General features: G+C 38.5%; 1 protein-coding gene across 1 annotated transcript in view; it reads right to left on the reverse strand.

Moving 5' to 3' along the window:
* The window catches only part of LOC6569517 (protein sidekick), a 56,648-nt gene extending 45,726 nt beyond the window's left edge, over window positions 1-10,922 (reverse strand). The window contains exon 1 of the mRNA XM_032741293.2: window positions 10,901-10,922. Within this exon, the coding sequence (XP_032597184.2) occupies window positions 10,901-10,922 (22 nt within the window). The remainder of the gene's footprint in view (window positions 1-10,900) is intronic.
* Between the last annotated feature and the right edge of the window lie 12,536 nt (window positions 10,923-23,458).

Below are 23,458 nucleotides of genomic sequence, written 5' to 3' on the forward strand. Positions count from 1 at the left end.
CCCCTCCCCACTTTGCACCCCCCTGCAATTTACAGCTCGATTAACTGTCACAATTGACGCTGGTTGTATGATAACCGAAATATTAATTAACTCCATGCGCCAATCGTCTTGTGAGGGAGGCGAAGCTTCCAAAAGCCAAAACTACAAGGATAATTCTCTCAACAAGCGAGTGAGTGCGACAGAGAGAGAGACAGAAAGAGAGAGAGAGAGAGAGAGAAAGAGAGTGTGTTGTAATTAAACCAAGTGTGAACAGAATGCGTAGCCAACAAACCTGATTTCTATTTCAACAACTTTTGGCTAAAACAAATAAGAGTGCAGTAGTCGAGTGAGCTCGACTACGACATACCCTACACCCAGCTGATAAATATATTCTAGTTTCATTGGCAATTTTCTCATTCAAAAGTCTTGCACCGAAATGTGAGCCAGTCTGTATACAGAAAAAATATTTTCGAGCATAACTGGGGGGTTTCTTATCCGATTTTGATGCAACTTGGATATATGGATATTATATATTAATAAATATAATATCAAATAAAGCAAACTTGAGACCCTATATTCCGAATTTAAAATCTCTAGCTCTGATCGTCTCTGAGATCGACGTGATTATCGATCATACAGACGAACATATCAACATATATCCACTCGGCTGTTTATATGTGTATACTTTATGGGATTGGAGCTGCTGCCTTCTGCCTGTTACATACAGCATATAAAAACAAAACAAGATCAGCTGGATTATTGAATTCATCTTCAATAGTCTACAATGAATGTGATTTAAATTGCATTAATTTATGCTGGGAATATTGCAGAGCGAACTCTGATTGAATTTTAAAGTATAGTTGAACAACGCTTTTGGCTAAGTGCATCCAGCATCCAGAATGGGCCACAAATTCATCCAATCTAAACTGGGAGGCAGCCAATCTGGGCAAGCTTAAAGTGATGGCAGGCAATGGGGAAATTCAGCCAGCACAGCAAAAAAAAACCGCTAATTGAGTAAAGGAATTTATTTTGCTGGCCTCTGCGCTGCTTTGGGTTTCTGGCCAGCATTCCTCCATGGGTCAAAACAGCGACTGGGACTCGCAGTGGGTGTGGGTGTGTGTGTGGGTGAGCGGGACAGTGAGTAAAAGTTTGTGGCTCTCTGGCTGGAGCGGGTTGAAGTTGATACCAATATTGAAAGAAGAAATTAAATTAAACAATATTGTTGAAGCAGTCAGCGGACAGTTGAGAGCGGAAAATGCAGTTAGTGAACCAACCGATGAGTGAATGTTAATCAGGCATAGATGCAGTGCCCCCCTCAACACACACAAATGTGAAGCAGTTTGTTGGAGTGCAAGTTTAAAGTTCTAATCATGAAGTTGGTCGAGATTTTGCAGGAGAAGTGCAAATAAAAACAGAAATACAAACGGCTTAAACAGGTTTTGCTTTGAAATGAATCAACTACAAAATGGGCACCTTTCTGTACAAAACAGCGGCTTTGCTTGAGATAACATTTTCCAGCATTTCTCAGCATATCGATGGAGTGAAGGAATGCATTTGAAAGATCATTTATGGCAAATATGTCGTTCGTCTATCATACGAGACAAATGGAATTGGCAATTAACCCAATTGCAGGCATCAACTGATTTCACTGCCCTTACAAGTTTATTTGCCACTACATGTGGCAGGCAGGCAGCTTTGCAACTGCAGGCAAAACCAAAAATAGTTCAAATGGAAGAGAAAAAATCATGGAATTTAAGCAAGGCAAGCAATAGATTAGTCAATGCCTAAACAATCAGACAAACAGAGATAGGAATGAGCATGAGAGAGAGAGAGAGAGAGAAAGAGAGAGAGAGCGAGAGAGCGAGAGCGAGAGAGAAAGGAGAAAGATGTTGATTATGATGAAATCGGCTAAAAATATATATTATTTGTTTATCTTGAAGATGCTGCGAATGAAGTTCCCTATTTTTCTTCTTATTTTTGTTGTAATGTACTGAACTGCTGCAAGCACACATGTACACACACCGACACACACCATACACACACACACACACACAACAAACAGCGCACTTGACTTGAGTGTGCATGTGCACAACATGTGTGTGCCTGAGAGGTGGGTGTACGGTGGCAGTCAGGCTTAAATAAATGCTGTTGAAATTTATGTTGCAGATCAGCGCCAGTGTTGCAGTCAGTCAGCCAGTCAAATTAAACAAAGGCAATCAGAGTCGCCCGGCCGGGCAAATGTGGCAGCCACAGCAGCAACAGCAGCAGTAGCAAGTAGCAGCAAAAGGAGCTAAAGAAACAGAACAAGTAAATCAGGTTTTGGCCAACGTCAACGTTTTAACCTTTGTGAGCTGCCTTCGTTACCAGCTTCTCCCTGCTGCTGCTGAATTATTTTAAAAATTTCATTTCGTATATAATAAAAGTGGAGGCAAGTCGAGAGGAGTCACAAGTTGTTCTACTGTTGTTGCTGTTGTTGCTGCTGTTGTTGTTGTTGTACCTGAACTGTGCCAGTCCAAAGAGAGACAGAGATAGAGAGTGGCGGCTGCCTGGGGAGCTGCAAACATTCTATACACACACACACACACATACTCATATGGAGCAGTTGGCAGCTGTGGCAAGCTTAGTGCAGGCTTTGGACTCTGGCTACGCTTGTGGTCGGGTCGCTTGTGGCAAGTGGCGCGCACGATTACTCACTCACAGGCTGCCCCTTTATATTTATATTTATTTTTTTTATTTTTTATTTATTTATTCTTTTTTTTTTTGAGGTCGCCTCAAGTGGCTTATTTCCGCTTTTTGCCTGCTGGCTGCTGCCTGCTTGCCACAACGCTGTGAGCATCACAGGGTCAGTTTCAACATATGCGCAACGGAAAATGCAACAAAGCCGAAAAGTGGCACAAAACCAAAGGCAAACTGAACGATCGCTGGACGCTTGCCGCGCGCTGCTGCTGCAACAAAGAGCCAATTTTCGATAGCAGCACAAAACAACATGCAACGCCGCAACAAACAGCGAGAAATGAGCAATGCTTGCAAGCGAAAAACTGCAATTTGCCTGTTTTTATTGTCTTCTTGTTGTTGTTGTTGTTATTGTTGTTGTTGTCGTTGTCGTTGTTGTTTTTGTTTTGCTCTTGTTCTTCCTTTGTTGTCCGCCTCTCTCTATTGGCGTTGCTTTGATGTTGCTGCTGTCGCTGTTGCTTTGTGTGGCACAACTATTTTAACCCAATTTGTTATTGTTGCATACATATTTCATTTTTGTTTGTTACCACATGAAATATGTGTCGTTTGGCAGCTAGAGAATTGCAAGAAAGAAGGGCAACCGATAGGAGCAAACAAGTTTTGCAACACTTCACATTTCGCTCATAATAAAAAATAATAATAAAATTGCAGTTTGTTTTTTGCAATTTATTTTTCAACTATCAACTTAAGCACGTCAATCAATTATTTAAATATTATTCTGCGTAATATATAATGTTCTCTATTCTCTAGAATCCTACTCGAATTTGCAGCAATACAAACATTTCAAAACTGAAACCAAAACCACAACAATTATTTATATAAAATACCGCATCGAAACGTGAACAATTTCATCAACTTTAAGTGAAGAAATAAGACTGAAGCCGAGATTAGCCTTTTCGCAAGCCTCTTCAAAAACTGAACCGATTTTCAAAAGGGATACTTTGCTAGCTCCGATTTATTGAGATGTATTCATAGATACATTTTCTACTTAGCTGTTGTCAACTGTTGTTGACAATCGGGTAAAATGCGATGCAAAAACAAATGAATTCGAGTCACAAACAACAACTGATGACGAAATGCCCCTTGCCCTATTTTTTATCGAACTGCTATCAAAATTCAATGCTTGAAAAACATTTATACAAAAATAAATAAATCGTTGTGGCGCCACGAAAATGGAAATGCCTTGCGAGACATTTACTGTTCGCTGCGCTGCGTTGAGCTGAACTGAGATAAGAGCACGGAGACAAACTGGGGCAACTATGACTACCAATACCAATACAAATAGTAATAATAATAATGAGCGTGTAATCATCAAGTGCTGTAAAGTGTACCCCGTTCGTTGGGGGAAATTCATCAAGTGCTTGGCTTAATCCTTAAACACAAACAAATAATCCATTTCAGATCTTATGCTTCGAATAGAATGATCTTTATTCTTTACTAAGTAATGCCAAGACCTTTTGTTCTATTAAAACTTTAATCTTAATCTTTGATAGAAATCAAAATACGTTTTGCATTCATGTTTCTCAAACGAATTTGATACAATTTTACGGATGTCAAGGTAAATCCATTCTCTATTAGAAATGTATATCTATAAAATTGTTGTATTTAATACTAACGTGCATCGATATGTATCGAAACGGAGCCAGTTATCGATTAAATGTTATAAATGGCAAACTCAAAGACTACAGCTCCTGCCCACTGGCAGATCGGCTTCAGGCAGACAGACGGACATAGCTATCAGGAATATATATTCTGTTCAGTGGAACAGACATGTATACGTTGGCGGCACCCACCGTGACCGTAATAAAACCATCCGCGATAAGAGTTCTCCGAACTGATAGGATCATGAGTCGAGACGGGTTTGCAGAAGTAAATATGCACCTAGATAACATGTCCTAAGTGGGATAAGAATAATTGTAGATGGCTTTCAGATAATTTAGAAGTTTTCAGTCTATGTTCGATGCTTAAGCAACGTCGTCGTGTTAAATTCTTGCTCTTGGGATTACTTGATTATTATTATACAGCAGTTTGTGATTTACACATACACCTTTTGGCGTCCCTCTGCCTGCTATATACCTTTGCAGGACTTCATTCTATCACTTTTATCCATTTTTAATGAATTTTTCTCGTTTTTTTTGTATTGAAAACAAATATTTAGGGGAAATTCTTAAGCCGATGTTCCGCTTCAGACGACAAGATGGACCATTGAAGGGTCTTGAATCTATTTTCAACGATGATTTTCATTTATCAAAACCAATGATGATGATGATGATGAAGATGATAATGACGATGGCCAAAGGGACGGACATTGGATGTCTGGCGACGGCAATCAGGGCAATCAGACAATTCAATCAGCCCCACGGCAGACAGGGGTCAAACACGGCAAAAAGGCAGCAGCAGCAGCAGCTCCTCTTGCTGCAAAACCGAGCTGCAGCCACCCGCTGTCGTCGGGCAGGCGCTGTCACAAACACACGCACACATTTACCTACACACACATACCTAACACACACACATGCCTATATCTGTATGCAAGTGCATATGTCGTTGCGAAGGATTTACTTGTATTTCCTACTTCTTGTGTGGATTCGAGGGCTGCTCGAAAGCTTGGCAAAGTTGCTGCAACAACTTGTTGACAATAACGAGAACAACAGCAGCAAAGTGTGCAAATGCTTCAAAAGGACGACGTGCAACGTTGCACGTTGCATTGTTATTGTTATTTTTCCATTTAGTAATGTTGCTGTTGTCGTTGGCGTTGTAGAAAAGTTGCGCCTCGGCTCATAATTTATGACTAAGTGCCCTTCGGCACAGCCCTGCAGCCCATCCCACCCTGCCCCGCCTTGCCTCGCCTAGCACCGAGTGGAGTGCAGTCAACTTATGTTGTTATCGCTTGCCAGCCTGGCAGCCAAAAGTTTTGCCACCAACCCTCCGCCTCCTCCACCATCTACACTTGAAAAAAAAGTGAATGGCATAATCAGCATTTTCTTGTTTGTAACATTTTCTTTCTTAGTTGAAAGTCGAAATACTTTTCCTTAATCAACCCAATCATAAAAACCATAAATTATTTATTTTTTACTTGTTTTTCTCTATGATTTCAGTCTTAATAAAAACCATTTTTGCCATTTAGAAACATCCCACACCCCATATATTTCTGCTATTTGTTAAGTGTTTAAAGATTTTAATCATTTTTTTTTTAAAGTAATTTGCTGCAATTATTGTTCTAGGGATCTTTCGAAATGAGCATTCTACAATTGGATTACTCCATTTGTAATAAGATATTTAATAATCAAATGCAATTAAAATAAGTTGCATTCCTGATTCCTCAAAAATGGTAAGCATGTTAGTTAATAATATATAAAATGATGTTGTTTAATCACATTATTGGCATGTGTAGGCCTCTGTCTAGAGCGTATTTCTACCAGCTTCCTCCCTAAAAATATATTCTGTGAAACAGCAACAACGACAACAACAAGTTGAAGTCGGCAATCTGCTTGGGTCTGGGGGCGATAAGCAGCTGTGTTTTTATTTTAATTAAAGCATCCAAGTGCAGAAACAGCAGCAGCATCCACTCACACACACAAACACACAGATATAGCCGTTCAAGTATTGGGGTGGATGTGTAGATAGGAGATAGGGGAGTGGGGAGTGGGCACATTTATGAGGCATGTTATCTAATTATAAAAACAATGCCAGACAAAGTCACTGGGAAGCACATGCATCACGTGTGCGTTTGACTTGCCACAGACACCAAATATGCGGCTAGCTATTTCTTTCCCCTCGTTTTTCTTCCTACTTTGCCACTTGAGTTCACAATTTTGTACAGGCTTGTTCTTTGCCAAGGCAAACTAGAGTAAAAGTTTTGCCAAAAAAACCAAATAAAAACAAAAATGAGACGGAAGAGTTCGACTAATAGATACCATAAGGCCGGCTGTTATATATATATATTATATGGTATTGTATATTTTATTGCTTTCAGTTATCGATTAATATCGATATTGGAGAAACGGGAGCAGCCGTCAATAGAATAAAATAAACAGATCTAGCTCTAATAGGGTAGACAAACAGACAGACGGACATCGATGCTGATCAAGAATATATATGTACTTTAGGGGATCGGCGATGCCCTTAACCATTTTGAATTGGTTCAGGGTATGCCATAATAAAATGTTGCTGACTAATTGCACCAATAACAAGATCAACAACAAGGAAAGCCACAAAAGCCATGAGATGAAAGCCAACAGACTAAAGTTAAGGCCAACAACAATGAACGTTTTCATTCATGAATGAATCATTATGCAAAAAAGTTGAAGCTTTTGTTATTGTCGTTGTTGTTGTTGCTGTTCTCAAAAAGATTAAAAACGAAACTTAAGCGTAATGCACAAAGCCAATTGTCCAAGCAGTTGCCACTCCTCACAACAGTCCACTCCACTCCCAACTGCCCAGTTACCACCCGGCAGCTATACTCCTTGCTTGATACAAAAATAATAAATTGGATTTATTTTATATAAGCAAAAACATATAGAGAACAAATTCGCATGTGTCTGCTTTGCATGTAGACTAACTAGTGACTGCAAAGAAATTCATTTGAATGCAGTTTGCCTGATTATCGATGTGTTTAAACTGACATTGATGAAATTGGACAATATACCTAGCTAGTTTCCAGCTCATATTAGTCAAATTGCAATCGCAAATAATAATAATATATATACATATGTATATATGTTGAGCACATGGTTGCCCAGCAACCAAACCAATTTGACAATGGATCAGAGCAGGTATCGGTTCAAAGCGGAAGCCTTAGTTATGGCTGCTTATAACCTGCAACCATTGGGGTTCTTTGACCAAAAGGACACACTGCCTTCCAATACATTTATTTTAAGAAATTGCTCTAGCAGACACACACACACACACACACACACACACACACACACACACACACTCTCTCTCACACATACACACATACATAGACACACAGTTGCTCCTTGATTCGATCCACTCCAACTTGATTACTTGGACAAATTGATGCACTCGAACCATATTTAACATGTTCTTAAGTACAAAACAAAACAACAATTTAGAAGCAGGCAATATATACCCCGTAAATCAAACTTCTTACTCTTTATTAATTTTTAATTAATCAATTGTTTATATCCTCAAAGGATTGACATAAAAAATGTATAGATTTTTAATTGTTTCAAATTATTTCAAGTTCTTTTATTATTAATAACTTTGACACATTTTCTCTCTGTGCCTTTAAACTGAAATTTGAAACTTGAGTATTAATGTAAAATGGGTAAAAATATTTCAATTATTAAGGAAAAATAACTTTAGTCAATATTTTCACAGGGTATGAAAACTAATTAATCAAGCCACAGAAGTTATGCAAAGGGATGTCTGTGAACAACAGATGAATATAGAATATGGCCAACTATGTGGAATATGTGGACTATTTGGAGTATGTTAACTATTTGGATGGCTGCAGTGAAAAGTTTTGAATGAATGTTGCAATTAAATACGGAGAAAATGGCAACAAGTAGGAGAGCCCCTCAGCAAGCACACAAAATAAGAATATACATTTTAAATAAAAATTAATTGAATACACGCAGACGCACACACACACACACACACACTAATACACTCACCCAAAAATTACCATTGGCAATGGAAATTTGAATTAGAAAACTTTTTGAGTAAAATAAGGAATATGAAAATGATTTTCACAGCAGCAAAGAGCACTTAAAGAAAAAATATGAAACATTTTGAGCACAGCACGTTTTTATTGGCTTCTGCGTGCCTGTGTGTGTGTGTGTGTGCGTGTGTTCAGTGTGTGTATAGCTGATTGTTGTTGTTACTGCTGATTGACGTGCAACGAGCTTCAATCGCCATATCCCACAAACCATGTTTGCGTGTGAAATCATGTTAATTGGCGTGTATACGAGTGTGTGTGCGAGTGTGTGTACGAGTGTGTGTGCGAGAGTGTGTCTAGCATGAATATTTAAAACTTTACACGCCAAGCAATTTCGGCAAAAAGCGCCCGCGTAGAAAACCAGCCAGCCGAATGTTAAATGCCCAAAAGTTAGCGACATTGACTGCGAAAATGAGTTTTGCGAGCATGCAACCAGCAACCAGCAATCCCCAAACCGCAACTCTAACCAACACACATACCACACTCACACATACACACACACACCACACACACACACACACATTCAACCCAATCCCTTCGCTGGCCAAAATTTGGTTTTATTAATTAGCTGGCGAGCGAAGTCTAATCGAAACTGTGACTTACACTGAGCTTGAGTGCAAGCCACGAAGAGTCATATAGAAAATATATGTGGAATATATACAGAATATATGTATAGGAAAGCACAACCATGATAGCCTGAAGAGTCATAGAAAATCGATTGAATATATACAGAACATATTTGTATTTGTAAGTTATAAGCAGTCAAAATAAGGAAGCTGCTTTGGCTAAGACATCAAAATAAATAAGGCAAGTTATGCTTAATATCAATTTGAGTATAAGCTTTATGAGATATTCTTATTAAGTAGACAAGAAGAGCTGCAGAAACTTAAGGATCTCAAATTGGAAAAGCAAAATACTTTTGCAGCAAATTGTTATAAAGCGTTTGTTGAGATAGGGCCAATAACTCGTCTTTAACTGTGTGTCTGTATAACTATCACGTTAATATAATAAATAATTCAAAAATGAGACTTTTTCTTCCCTTTTGGTGGCACATTTTGCAGGCAATAAAAAGCTGTGAATTATTGCGCAGCACTGTTGCCAATTAGCGTGGCTCAAATACAATGTCAGAACGCTTTTAAGTGACTTTGCTCCTGCACAGTAGGCAACGCCTTTGTATGTGTGTGTGTCTGTGTCTGTGTGTGTGTGTGTGTATGTGTGTGTGTGTGTGAAAAATGTTTCGATTATCAAAAGGCGGCAGAAACAAAACGGTTAAAGTCCATTTGGAATGGTGACCCTAAGCTGACATTTTGACATTGACTTGGGGCTTAGCTGACTTAGAAATAAATACCATATATATATAGCGTATATAAAAAGCTATATATCTTGTCTATATATTTATGTTGTTGTTGTTGTTGTTGCTGTTGCTGTTGTCCAATACATAAAACTTGATGAGTTGCTGGCGCTTTGAACTGAAGTGAAACACAAATTAATTAACTGCCATCGATTCGGCGTGTCCAATTTTTTAGGGGCAACATTTAAAGGACAATCAATTACTTAATTGAAAATATGAATGGGCTTTTTGTGATGTAAGGCAAAGGGACTGGATGTGTGTTGGGTGGATGAAGGGGGGCGGGGCTTATGCCTTGAAAAGGGGCCACAAAACAAACGAAGGTTTACAAAGTATTATGGGTTTTCTGGCATACGAAAGCACAGAAATTGCAAATAAATTATGGGAAACGAGTTTCAGACAAATATTTACACACACACACACGCATACGAGGAAATACATATATACAGACATACAACAGCAGAAAATACGCGCAAAAGGCGTATAAAAAAATAAGAATAAAAAAATAAATAAATAAAAAAAAACCGACCTAATTTATATGCATTTTTATTATGCGGCAAGCCTCAATTGGAGATGCAAACTGACGGTTGGCCAATAAAAATAAAAATGAAACAAATTTAAATATGTTATCAAGACAATTTAACGTTATTTTTTTTCAATTCTTCAACTTTCAATTATGATTCAAATTCGAATTGTTCGAGAAGATCACAAAATTGTCCTGCAATCTGTGCTTTTGTCCTTTATCAGCTTTGTTTTTGATTGTTTTCTCTGTCAAACTCAAACACACTTTGAAGTTATTTACAGAAAGGGAACCAGACACTGTAAATGAACATTCTCAGCAGTGACTAACCCAGAACTAAGGTGATAGGGAACCAATGACAATTGCTCTGCTAGCTAGCTGATAACCTCCCTCAAGTGTGCAGAGGCTATTGTGACGACAATCTCATATATAAATGTGAAATGTGATAAAAATTAAGTAAAATGACAGACAAAATGTAATATCATTATTACTATGATGGAGCTAGTAATGTACTGTATCATAATTGTATATATACGACGTGTGTTCAAAAAGTATCGCGAATTTTGAATTTTCGCGGGTTACGTATATTCGAATTTCGATTTTTTTGTAGCGTTATGTTGGTACTCATGTCTCTCACTTATGCCGACAAGCTCGGCCATTTTGAATGTTCACTTAATTGTTGACAGCTGCTTTGCTTGCTCGTGTTTTGGATCGTCTTCGATTTTTACCTATTCAAAAAAATGGATCAAAGAACCTGTATCAAATTTTGTGTGAAAAACGAAATTAAGTGCGCGGATGCATTCCGAATGTTGATTGTGGCATACGGAGAAGCTACCTTGGACCGAAGCAACGTTTATCGGCGGTACAAAATGTTCTCAGAAGGCCGAGAAGATGTGAACGACGAAGAGCGTGCCGGACGCCCGAGCACTTCAACAACAGACGAAAAAATTAATGGAGTGGAGAAAATGGTATTGGCCAATCGTCGAATCACCGTTAGAGAAGTTGCTGAGGAGCTAGACATATCCATTGGCTCATGCCATTCGATTTTTATCAATGATTTGGGCATGAGACGGGTCGCCGCGAAATTCGTACCAAAATTGCTCAATTGCGACCAAAAACAGCATCGCATGAACATTGCTAATGAGATGTTGGACTCTGCCCGCGACGACCCAAATTTGCTCCAGAGGGTCATAACTGGTGACGAATCGTGGGTTTATGGTTACGACGTGGAAACCAAAGCTCAATCATCTCAATGGAAGCTGCCGCACGAACCAAGACCGAAAAAAGCGCGCCAAGTTCGGTCGAATGTGAAAGTTTTGCTGAAAGTTTTCTTCGATTGCAGGGGCGTGGTGCATCATGAGTTCTTGCCACAGGGTAGAACGGTCAATAAGGAATATTACCTGCAAGTTATGCGCAATTTGCGCGAAGCAATCCGCCAGAAACGCCCGGATTTGTGGAAGAACAAAAATTGGCTTTTGCACCACGATAACGCCCCTGCTCACACATCGTTGCTTGTGCGCGACTTTTTGGCCAAAAACAACACACTAATGATGCCGCAGCCACCGTATTCCCCAGATCTGGCCCCCTGTGACTTTTTCTTGTTCCCTAAACTGAAGAGGCCCATGAAAGGACGACGTTACGCTACGCTTGACGAGATAAAGACGGGATCGAAGGAGGAGCTGAACAAGATAAAAAAAAATGATTTTTGGAGTGCTTCGAAGATTGGAAAAACCGTTGGCACAAGTGTGTAATATCTCTTGGGGATTACTTTGAAGGGGACAAAATAGATATTCATGAATAAATAAATAATATCTGAAAAAACACAAAATTCGCGATACTTTTTGAACACACCTCGTACTTCAGGTATTAACAGGTACATCCAAGAATTCACAAGACTCGTAAGACTTACCTAAAACGAGAAAGAGCAAAGAAATGATTTTAATTAGTTGAAAATATTCAATAGATATGTTGTCAATAGACACATGCAAATAAGTCGTATTATAATGTTTAAGCAGAAAGCAGTAATGGCAAACAAGATCAAAGTAAGTCTAAATATGATTTAAATTAACTTAAATATGCGCAAAGTGAGTCTTGTCATTTCTTGTTTTCAGCTCGTTGCCAGGGCAACAAATTGAGTAAACAACGCCGAGGCGATCACATCCAAGTAGGAAATAAAAATGGGGAACCTTTGTTTTACATGCAGCATTTTTATTTATAGCTGCTACAGTTTTTTTCTTTCTTATATTATATTTCATTATTACGATTATTAATACATTGTTGTTGTCGGGCTGTGACATTTTTGTTGTTGCTGCTGTTGTTGTTGTTGAGTTTTATGCATGTCATCATAAACAATAACAATTCCCTCATTGGGGATGACAATGATTGGTGATGAACTGTCTCAGTATATGTGCATATAAATTGTGTAAATTGTTTTTGTTGTTGTTGCTGTTGTTGTTGTCGCGCGTTATCTGGCTAATTAAATGCGGCAAAATACACACACAACACAAACATGCACACACACACACAACCACACACACATCGGAATATCGGAGGCAGGCTGTCAAACATTTAGCGCCTGAAATTGGCCTTAAAACAAAACAGATTTTTCATCTGACAAATAAACATTGAAACAGCGGGGCATTCTTTAAACAGTGGGGCGATTGCCTGGGCTATGTATAGGTATAAATATATATACTATATATATATAGATGTATATGTGTGTGTGTGTGGGGGTGTATGGGTATGTGTGGGTATGTGGGTGGCTCAAGGAACTGAGAAATTGGTGAGCAGCAAATTGGTTCGATGTTGTGCGACTTGTTGCTGCTTGTCTCCTGTTGTTGTTGCCATTGTTTATTCAGCAAGGGTGTCAAAAGCTAAAACACACACACTAACAACAAGATGAAGAAGCAGCAGCAACAGCAGCGGCAACAGCAGCAGCAGCTCAAGCAAAGCTGCGTGAATTATGTAGGAGAGTGCAGTATTGAGAGAGGCATTGTGAGGGATTCCAATTGAGATTGAGATTGTGTGTGTGTGTGTGTGTGTGTGTGGGTGGGTGGGTGGCTGGGTGGTAGTGAGTTGAGGGATAGACATGAAATGAAAATAAAATCAAATAAAATGTGACAAGCAACACACGCGACGGCGTCAATGTCTTCTTGTGTGAAGTGGATTGTGATTTGATTGTCTGACTGGGAGTTGTGGTGTGGGGAGGGGAGGGGGGCGAAGGCTGGTGGAAAACGAGACTGACACATCACATAAAACTTTTAGCTGTTTGCTGATCAATTTTGAAAGTAAATAAAGTATTCCTTTCCTTTCCTTTCGTTTCCTTACATCCTTTTTATTTGATTTTTTATTAATACAAAGCAAATACCTGTCATAAGCAGTAAGGCTTTAAGCCCAAACTATACATGTAGCACTGAGTATGTCCTATTTATTATTAATATAATAGTTACAAGCATATTACAGTGAGAGCTGAGTATTGTTGTGGAAGCTCAGTATTATGTTCGACTCTATAAAACAACGACTTATTTCATTGATGCACCGACAACTTGACAACTTTAGGTACTCGTGGGGACTTTGACGACTTCTTCACGAACTCTGCTGTTCTTCTAGGACTCTTCTTCTTTCATTCATGCTTTTGCTGCTGTTAACCAGTGTTGCCACCCAACAGCACTCTAACCCCACTCGTTACATGCATTCTAGAGTTGCTGAATTTGTTAAACAGTTGATAAATAGTATGCAAATTTTCTAATTACTTTGTGTCTTTTATATCCATCGGAAATCGAATTATATCCATATTTGCGAAACGGGGATATAAATTTGACTTGATCTGTCTATGGTAATCGAGCTATTGATTGTTATCAAAGCAATAGTTATATTATTATTGGAAAACAAATAGAAAAGTTTAAGCTTATCGGAAATAGTTCTGAGATATTCTATGAATATCGAGCTACTCAATTAAGGTTTTATATATGTATGTTAAGAGGTGCTCAATAAGCCACAATGAGTATTATTATTATTGTATATCAAGCAATTATTTCCACTCTCTTTCAAGAGAACTTTAAATGGAGCTGAATGTAATAATTGAAATGCAGAACTTTTAAGGGATATTCAAATTTCGTTTGCCACTTTTAAAGAGGGAGCTCTTCAGCAATTGCAGCCACACCCCTGCGCCCCTTAACCCGCCCACTTCCATGTCCTGACTGACTGGCTGACTGATTTGATTGAAGTCTGGGCCAGTGTATGGCAAGCTTGTGACGGATATTGCGTGTTAAGTGCCACAACGGCAACAACAACTGTGTGGCATGCCCCCATCAACTAGGCTAGCCATAAATGAGATATGCAAAAATTTGCACGCTGTTTATGTGAAAATTATAATGTGTACGAATATTTCGCTGATTCTTTCGCTTAAACAATTTTACTTTTATTTTTTTAAGTGTGTGTGTGCGTGTGTGTGTGTGTGTGTACTTTGCGTGCAACGCGCAAATTTATATTTTGCAGTTGTGCCAAACATGTTGAGACGATTCATTCCAATAGCCTGCAACTGAGCGATAGTTGCGCTAATGAACCTAATTATGCACTCGGAGCGAGACGGCGTCGCCCGGCGACGGGGATGATAAGGCAGCAGCAAAAGAAACGAGGAATAATTCAAGGACGGTTGCACCTACTAAACACTTACAGCAACGGCCACAATGATAGTGCCACTGCCTGATAAAATACACACAGCGTAGTGGGTTAAGAATAATTATTTTATTTTATTTATGTTCGCATAAAACAATTATTTTACAAAAAGTGCAAACAAAAATTGGAAACTGCTCGCAGTTGGTTGTCGTGTTGCTTGCCAGTTTTGAAAGCAAAACAAAGTTTTGACATATATTTTGGAGGCCTTTTAGGCGCCAATATAATCGTGGGCATTGTATGGTTAAAATGCCAAGCTTTTCTTTGATAAATACAAAATAAATCAAATCACGATTCAAACGACCAAACAACACTTTCAAACACAACTATTTCTTTTTAGTTTTTAAGTTTACCTATTCCAGATTCAGATTCAGATCAGATTTGGTTTGTTTGAAAGACTGACCAAATATAAAATAAATGAATGTTTCAAGATCGAACTCTCCATTATATTTACCGCAACTGTATGCCTGCCTATATATATATATATATATATATTTATATATATATATATGTGTGTGTGTGTTTGTATGCGTATATATGTAGAGAGCATAGTCAAACTAAACGACAATTAATGACAGTGCATGCTGGCGTTAATGGTCAAATGGGCGTCAAACTCGAGAGCAAACCGATCGAAGTCGAAGAAAAGTTTAAGAAGGAGACAGAGAAGGAGAAAGAGAGAAAATAAAGAAGCTGCCACTGCGCAGCCAAAGACCTGCGACTAATGACTTTTGAATGAATTAAAAGCGTTAACAGAACATGGCCAACAACGAACAAACACAAACAACAAAATAAACAAAAACAAACAAAAGGGGAATAAAAAACCAAATTATCACAAAGCCAAAAAGATGATCGACAAACTCATAACTAACTGGCATTGATGGCAATAATTGTAAGCCAATAATTTAATAAAACGATGATAAACTTTGCATTTTAGAATTGAAAATCTTGAATGAGATAAAATGGAATTAAATATTGTATTTGTATTTCACACTGGTTTTTGGGCATTCTTAAGAAATGCTTAATATAATGGTAGATTTTAAGTCATAAATCAATGCAAAAAATGTATATTCTGTGTATACTTTTCGACAATGATAAGATTTAAGAAAGCACTGATTTTGATGAGATTTATATATTTAATTAAATCAAGTTTGCAGTAAGAATTGAAATATGTTTCAAAAAAAAAATTCACAAGAAACTTTGAGTATCAAATTTCTTAATAATACTCTCAATTCCCAAAGGGATATAAGAAAATCAGAAACAATTTCCACTTTTAAAGTTGGACAGAAGCAAAACTTGAATTCGAGCAAAACAATTTGCTTTGATCGGCAAATCAGTGGGCGCGACTTAGTGTTAGTTGGCTAGGTGTGTTGGGCATAAATGTGTTTGTTGAGCCACCAAAAGCAATCAATCGCTAGCGTAGACTTGCCATGGGGGGCATGAGGCATAAGGCATGTGGCATGTGGCAGCTACTCAGTCAGCCACTGATGAGTAGCTGCAGCGACGTCATCGCCAACGCTGACGGTCGGCTACAAGTCAAAGGGCCTTAAACGCTAATTGGTTGCTAGCTCTGTGCGCCGTCCACCCTCAGCCCCCTCTCTCTCTATCGCTCTCTCTTTCTCTCACGCTCTCTCTCTCTCTTTGGGACTCGGTGCGTGCCTCAGCAGCGTGTTCTTATTTTAAATATGAACTTCCTGTTTGCATTTCAACGTGACTCGGGCAGCAAACAGACGAAACTGTTTGTGCCTATTGCTCCTCTCTCTCCTCATTTAATTTGAACGTTTTCGTTGCTGTTTCTGTTTCTCTTTCGGATTCGGTTTTTGTGTCTGTTTTCGTTGCTTCTCTTTCTTGCCGCATTTCGCTGCGGTGCTCAGTTCAACGAAGGGTCAGCGACTATATTCAGTGAATTTTTAATCACGCATCTTCACATCAATTAAATGGGCTACGCTCCAATCGTTCACTGCATTATTTCCCCTCTCTCGCTCTCACTCGCTGTCTCCCTCTCTCTCGCGCTGGCGCTCCCTCGGAAGAAACAGAGCATTGCGTTTATCGATTGTGAATGCCAGCCGTTGCTTTGTTATCGATTTATGCTTTAGATTAACTTTCAGTTCAAAAATGTGTTGTAAAAGGGTATATTGGTTATGTGCAGTGTGTGTATGTGTACAGGCAGCAGGAAGCAGCCCAGTTGCATCCAGATCGGATAAGAAACACCCAAGTTATGGTCGAAAATACATTCCCATATTGATCTCACTTGTCGCCAGCCAGTTCGGATCAGTTCAGACTTGTGAATAAAAATATATACTGCCTTAGTTTTTTTTACTCCCCTAAGAACAGAGTGCACTTGCAGACCTGCTCACATTTGGGTGCAAAACTTTTTATAGGCAAATTTGCCAATAATTGTAGAATATATTTAACAGCTGGGTGCAGGGTGTATAAACCATCTCAAGGCAAACAGAAAAGCTCGTCAGAATCACCCATCTCACAGAGGGTGCAGATACTGAATGGGATAAAGTGGAAGATGAAGTTATAGATCAAGGAATCGATGTTCTTAGAAAGAGCAATCAAAGTATAATTAATTCAATTGCTAGATAAATGATCTATCCTATATGTTGGCTATTATAGGGAATATCGGTCAAAAGGTATTCAATCTTCGGTTGCACAAATATAACAATTTGAGACTTATTGGTTTTGGTAAATAGTTATTTCGATTATTTAGTTTCGATCTTTTGTTTCAACTGATTTCTCTCAGTGCACCAGTCGGTTTATGAGTTGAAGTTGCAGCATTATTTCATAGACAGCATCTACACATGTTTTATACTCTCTCTATCTCTATCGTTACCTCTCGTGTCCTTTTCTGGATTATCTAAATTCTAGCGATCGTTTTGTATCTCTTTTTGTAGCTGATGTTGCTGCTGTTGTTGTTGTTGTTGTTAACTAGAAAAATGTAGCGAGTATTTTTCCGAGTTGCAAGCTGCAACATGGAAAACGGACTTTGACTTTGACATGGACTTGATCAGTTGTTAGTTGCTGGTTGTTGGTTGCCAGTTATGGTCATGTGGCAACTTCGTTGTAAGAGCGCTAAGTAACTGCTTGCCGCATATGGGGTGAATAATTTCGTCAACTGCCGCAAATATGTTGCAAATAGTTGTGCGTCTTTCAATTCAGTTTACGCTTCTTCTTCTTCTTCTTCTCTGGCTGTGTCAGACGTGTCCATGCCGACCAAGCCATCTATCATCTATCTAAGCGAGCAAGCAAGCAACACAGAAACACACAGAAAACATCAACTCAACGCTGGCAACGCGACGAGCTGGTTCCGCGTTATTTCCAGGTTCGGGTTTACTTCTTCTTTCTCTCGTTCATAAATGTATACAAAATGTACACAGAGGGGCGCATATATGTTCTTGCTGCTGCTGTTGTTGTTGTTGGTGTTGTGTTTTTTATTCATTTACAAACAGGAGCAACTAAAACTCCCCCCACAACCAGGAAGTACGCTACAATGCACAACAAACACACATCCCTCTAGTCAATGAAGAGAGTTGAGAGAGAGAGAGAGAGAGAGAGAGAGATGGGCAGACTGGGCAGAGGAGCAGCAGTAGTTGTGGCGAGGCAGGCAGCAGAGTCAAAGAAGCCTCCAGCCAAACAACGATTCGAGGCAGTTGCAAGAAAAAAACGAAAGAAAAAAACACAGAAACAGAAAATAATAAATAAAATCAACAAGAAACACACTGCATTCGTGCAGCACTTCTTCTTGTGGCAACATAAAGCGGCATGCGCTTGACCTACGCGCTCCTCATACACTGCACGGCACTGGTTAAGCGGGTATACGCATTTCCATACTAAGCATATACAAATAGAAAAGCTACGAATTTAAACAGAAATTAATAATAAATTCAGCGTCAACAGAGAAGCGTATTTCTGTTGCGACATTCAAAAATAAAAACGCTGCTTTTGTTTATTTTGGGTTTTTGGTTGCTTTTCATTTTTTCATTTCATCTTGTGACTAACACGGGAAGAGTTTGTGCATTTGCACCGCCCGCCCCGCCCCCTCCACGCTCTAAGCAACTCTTCAGATCATTTTTTGCAAGAATACACATAAATAAATGTGTAATTTGTTCTTGTTGTTGTTGCTTTTGCGCCTTTTGACTGCGCAATTTGTGATTTTATTTGACCAAGCTACAAGCTACAAGTACAAGAATTCCTTTTGAAGTTAGACATACACACAAATACACACTCACACACACACACACACACATACAACACACACACACACACACACATACAACACACACACACACACACACACATACAACACACACAGAGCATGCCACACATGTTTGGTTTTTTTCTTGCTCAAAAATTACTCAATTCTGGTCGCCAAACATCCGCTGCCCTTTTGATATACTGATGTATGCATGTATGTATATGTGTGTGTGTGTGTTAAATACATATGCATGCATACATACATACATACCCACATACATACATACATATATACATAATTTGGCTGCTATTTCTTAACGAGCTGATGTTTTATTGAACCCTTGCCGAGGGGATTCCCATATTGACGTTCAGTTTGCATATATATAAACATATATATTCCTCATCGGCATCACTAGCCGATTTATCTATATCTTAATGAAACTTGCCTTAGAAAGTTGAGTTGAGCTATGAACAAATTTTGTGTTTAAAAAGTTATCCAAAAACCAAACTCAGCAGTTGCAGCAGAGTTGAACTTCGATTCAACAAAGTAGGAAAGAAAACATCATCAGTTGAACTATTATATTATTATTATATTCTAATATCTTATTATATATGTTTTATAATTATTATATTATATTATTTACAGTGCAGCTTCAATTCCCTCTGCAAGTGTACTTAATCTTCGCCTTTGTCAAGATTATCTTTCATTTGTGCTTTTTGCTCTCTTCAACTGACAGTGTGTCAAACATGCTCTGCCCCAATCCGATTTCCAACCCCCAACCCCCAACCACCAATCCCCAACAAGCTTAAGCCGCATAGCCTATCCTGCTGCAACCCCCATTCCCTCCTTCCACCCTTTGCTTTTAGTCAGTCAACTATCTCTTCTATATACGCTCTTAATTATGACCATTTTTTATTATAAAATAAGTGGAGTAAGGGGGTAGGGGCAGCGAGGGGAGGTGTGGGGAGTGGTTGGAGCTGTTCAACGCGACATAATCTGATTTATATGCGACTGTTGGTATTTATGTTATGTTGCTTGTAATTACTCGCATTTGCAGTTGGACTCCCAAAGAAACGCAGCAAATGGTGTGAAAAATATGTATTTGTGTCTTGTGTTGTTTGTGTGTGTGTTGTGTGTGTTGTGTGTGTGTGTGTGTGTGTGTGTGTGTGTGTGTGTGTGTACAATACAGAATACCAGCAGACAGCTGCCTTTGCCCAATGAATGAGTGCAGCACTTAAGCAGGCAAGAGTCTGTCTCTCTGTCTGCAACTGGGTTGGGTTAAAGATCAGCCCTGCGATCGATTTGAACGTTCCTCCGAGCTGAAGGTGAAGCTGGTCACACTCAGTATTTAAGCAAGGCAAATTCAAATGCAGCAGACTCGAATACTGTAAACACTTTACAATCTTCATGCCTCATGCTGCTTCATACGCAACTAAAGCTTCAACTTTAACTTGTTGTCAAACTCAATTTGGATGTCGCTCATGGCTCATGCTCTAGTTTACCACTTTCAGTCTTAATTAAAATCAATTACGCAATATATGCTTACATGCTCTTTGGCCTGATCATTCTGTGCAACACCACACAAGTTACAACTTTGAGAATTATGCATACAAATATGTGCTGTGTCTCCGAGATGACTTAATGACTGCTTAAATGACTCTCGCTGTTTTTTCTTGGTTTCTTAGCATAAACTCGCCTTCGCCACCCCATCTGCAGACCAACCCCCGCCCCCCCATCTGTTTGTGCAGCACAAGGCAAATGACTCATCGAGTTGCAGCTCAATTAAAGAGCTGCAATATGGTATCATTGGATTGGCAAACGTAAACTGAGACGACGTTTGTCTTCCGAGACTCAAGCCATGCAAATGCTAAATGCAAATATGCATATGTGTGTGTCTCTCTCTGTGTGTGTGTGTGTTTGTGTGTGTGTCCACATATTTAATGGCTAATGGGGCGGAGGTGGAGGCGGAGTTACAATGGGCTGGCTCTGAGAATGCGATATGGGCTGGGCGAGTAATGCAAGAAGCAGTGCGATTCATCAGCAACAACAACTACAAGAAAATAATGAAGAAAGAGTAACGCACAGCAGCGGTCAAAATAATAGAAGTACTAGAAAATGTTTAAAAAATAAATACTTCAAATATAGTTAAGTTTTATTTAAACTCAAGCAAGTAATGCTGCAGCTAAGTAAATATGAAAAGCTAATCATTATTTATGTATATTTTTATTAAATTATTATTTAAATTTATCATTAGAATAGTAGTGGAATAATAATAGTCAAGTTTTCTCAGCTTTTCCTTTCTAAAAACTGGTTATATTTGACTACGTTTAGTATTTAAAAAATTGTATTTTAAAACCTTTCCAAATAGATTTTGAGGAAGTCTCAATTTAGTAACCACAAAATGAGTCAGATATTTATTAAATGACTTTGAAAAGCAGCGCTACTATTATTGTGACCGCAACTGTATGAACAACAACAACAACAAGAACAACTTTAACTCACTGACTGCTGACCAACTCTAACTGATAAGTGTGTCCAGCATTTTACAACGAGCAAACCTGCACACAGAATACATATATCTTATGTATATGAACATATATGTATATAAATATATATATATTTATTAAAGCGCACATTTAATGAGGCGCAACATTTTTAATTGATGCTCAATTAAGCAACAAAGCCAGCTTCAACAGTGGTATTGTTGCTGCTGCTGCTGCTGTTGTTGTCTGCTCATATTTTTTATTTATAACAAAATAAAAGTATGCCCAAGCTAAATTGCAAAAGAACTTTGTGGCTGGCAATTTGGTTAACCTTTAAAAATGCATGCGAAAAAAGGAAACTGCTAAAAAAGTTCCGTTTGCAAAACTTAAATTTAAATTGTAAAAAAGAGAAAGATTGTAAAACAAGACGAGGCTGCTCAACTGGGGGATGTCTGGGAACAACCCGAGCCGAGCTTTAAAATACAACTTTAAATACAATATGATGAAATTTATACAGTTTATTATATATGTCTTCTTATATATCTTGTATCTTTCGCTGCTAATGTCTCGGAAATGGAGTTTTTCATACAGTAATGAATCATAAATCAACTTGTCGATTGTCCTGGATTAAGAATATATATATTTTATGCTTTTTGCATAGTTTTGCCGAATATTGTTATTATCTTTTCAGCTTAAATATATAAACAAACTGAATGCATTTTTATGTAATTGGATTTGCTGTATAAGGCGAATAATCTGAATGAATGTGATCTGAATTGGCAGTTAATTCCAAGAAGATTATGCCAAAAACATGTTGAAGTTGATGGCTAACAAAAATAAAAACCACAAACCAAAAACACAAATGGTCAACAATTTGAACATGGTCCACAGCAATTCCTTGGAACTGTAATGCAGATAGCAAAGAACAGCAATTTCCTTGTGTGTGTGTCTGTTTGTGTGTGTGTAAAAATTAAATCTTCGAAGCCATCTTGATGTGCATTTCTTTTGAATAATTGTATTAAAGAGAGCAAAATATGAAAATTAATTGAAAAGGTCATCGAGATGTGAACGAGAAAGGGATAGACTGCATGCATAATGAGAGATAGAGACAGACAGAGCGAGAGAGAGAGGGAGACAAACAAACAGAAGTCGCGCTGTGTTTGTAGAAGGCAAACCGTTATGCAAAGTAAATATTTGCGCAATGGCGCAAAAAAAAAAGAAACAGAAAATGCACATAAAATGCGTTTGCGGGCAGCAAGCGGAAAAAGCCAAGAAAATAAACTTTGGCGGAATGAAAACGGAAATAGGTATAAGACGAAAAATTAAAAATTATAATTAAAGGCAATCACATTTTGAATAAATACAAATACGCAGCAAAGAAAGCAATAAGAAAGCATAAATAGAAATTAAATAAAAGCCAACTTGTCGAGCACAAAACGATGAAGAAAACGCCGAGCAAAATGAGCAAACAAAACAAATCAAAACAAAGCAAACAAACAAGCCAATTTAGTAGGCGCCACAATGAACGCCTTTAGTTAAAAGGGGGCGTGGTAATGGGTCCGCCTCAGTGTCAGTTTCAGGTACTCCAAGCATCAGCAGCTTGAGCAGCTTCAGCCTGCTTCAGGCTCTATTCAAACAAATTACTTGTCAAAGTTAGATTGCCAAGCAACTAGCCACTTTGCCAGTGTTGGACAATTCCACAAAGGGAACAACAATTTCCGGCAGAGTAAATCAAGAATAATTGAAACACAGCTAAGCAATTAAACCAAAAAGTGCAAACGGAACTCAACCAAGAGACTATATCCGATTGCAAGTTAATGCAAGCTTTACAGTTGCTTAA

This window comes from Drosophila grimshawi, unplaced genomic scaffold, assembly GCF_018153295.1.
Source record: "Drosophila grimshawi isolate 15287-2541.00 unplaced genomic scaffold, ASM1815329v1 contig_848, whole genome shotgun sequence".
In the NCBI taxonomy this organism is placed as follows: domain Eukaryota; kingdom Metazoa; phylum Arthropoda; class Insecta; order Diptera; family Drosophilidae; genus Drosophila; species Drosophila grimshawi.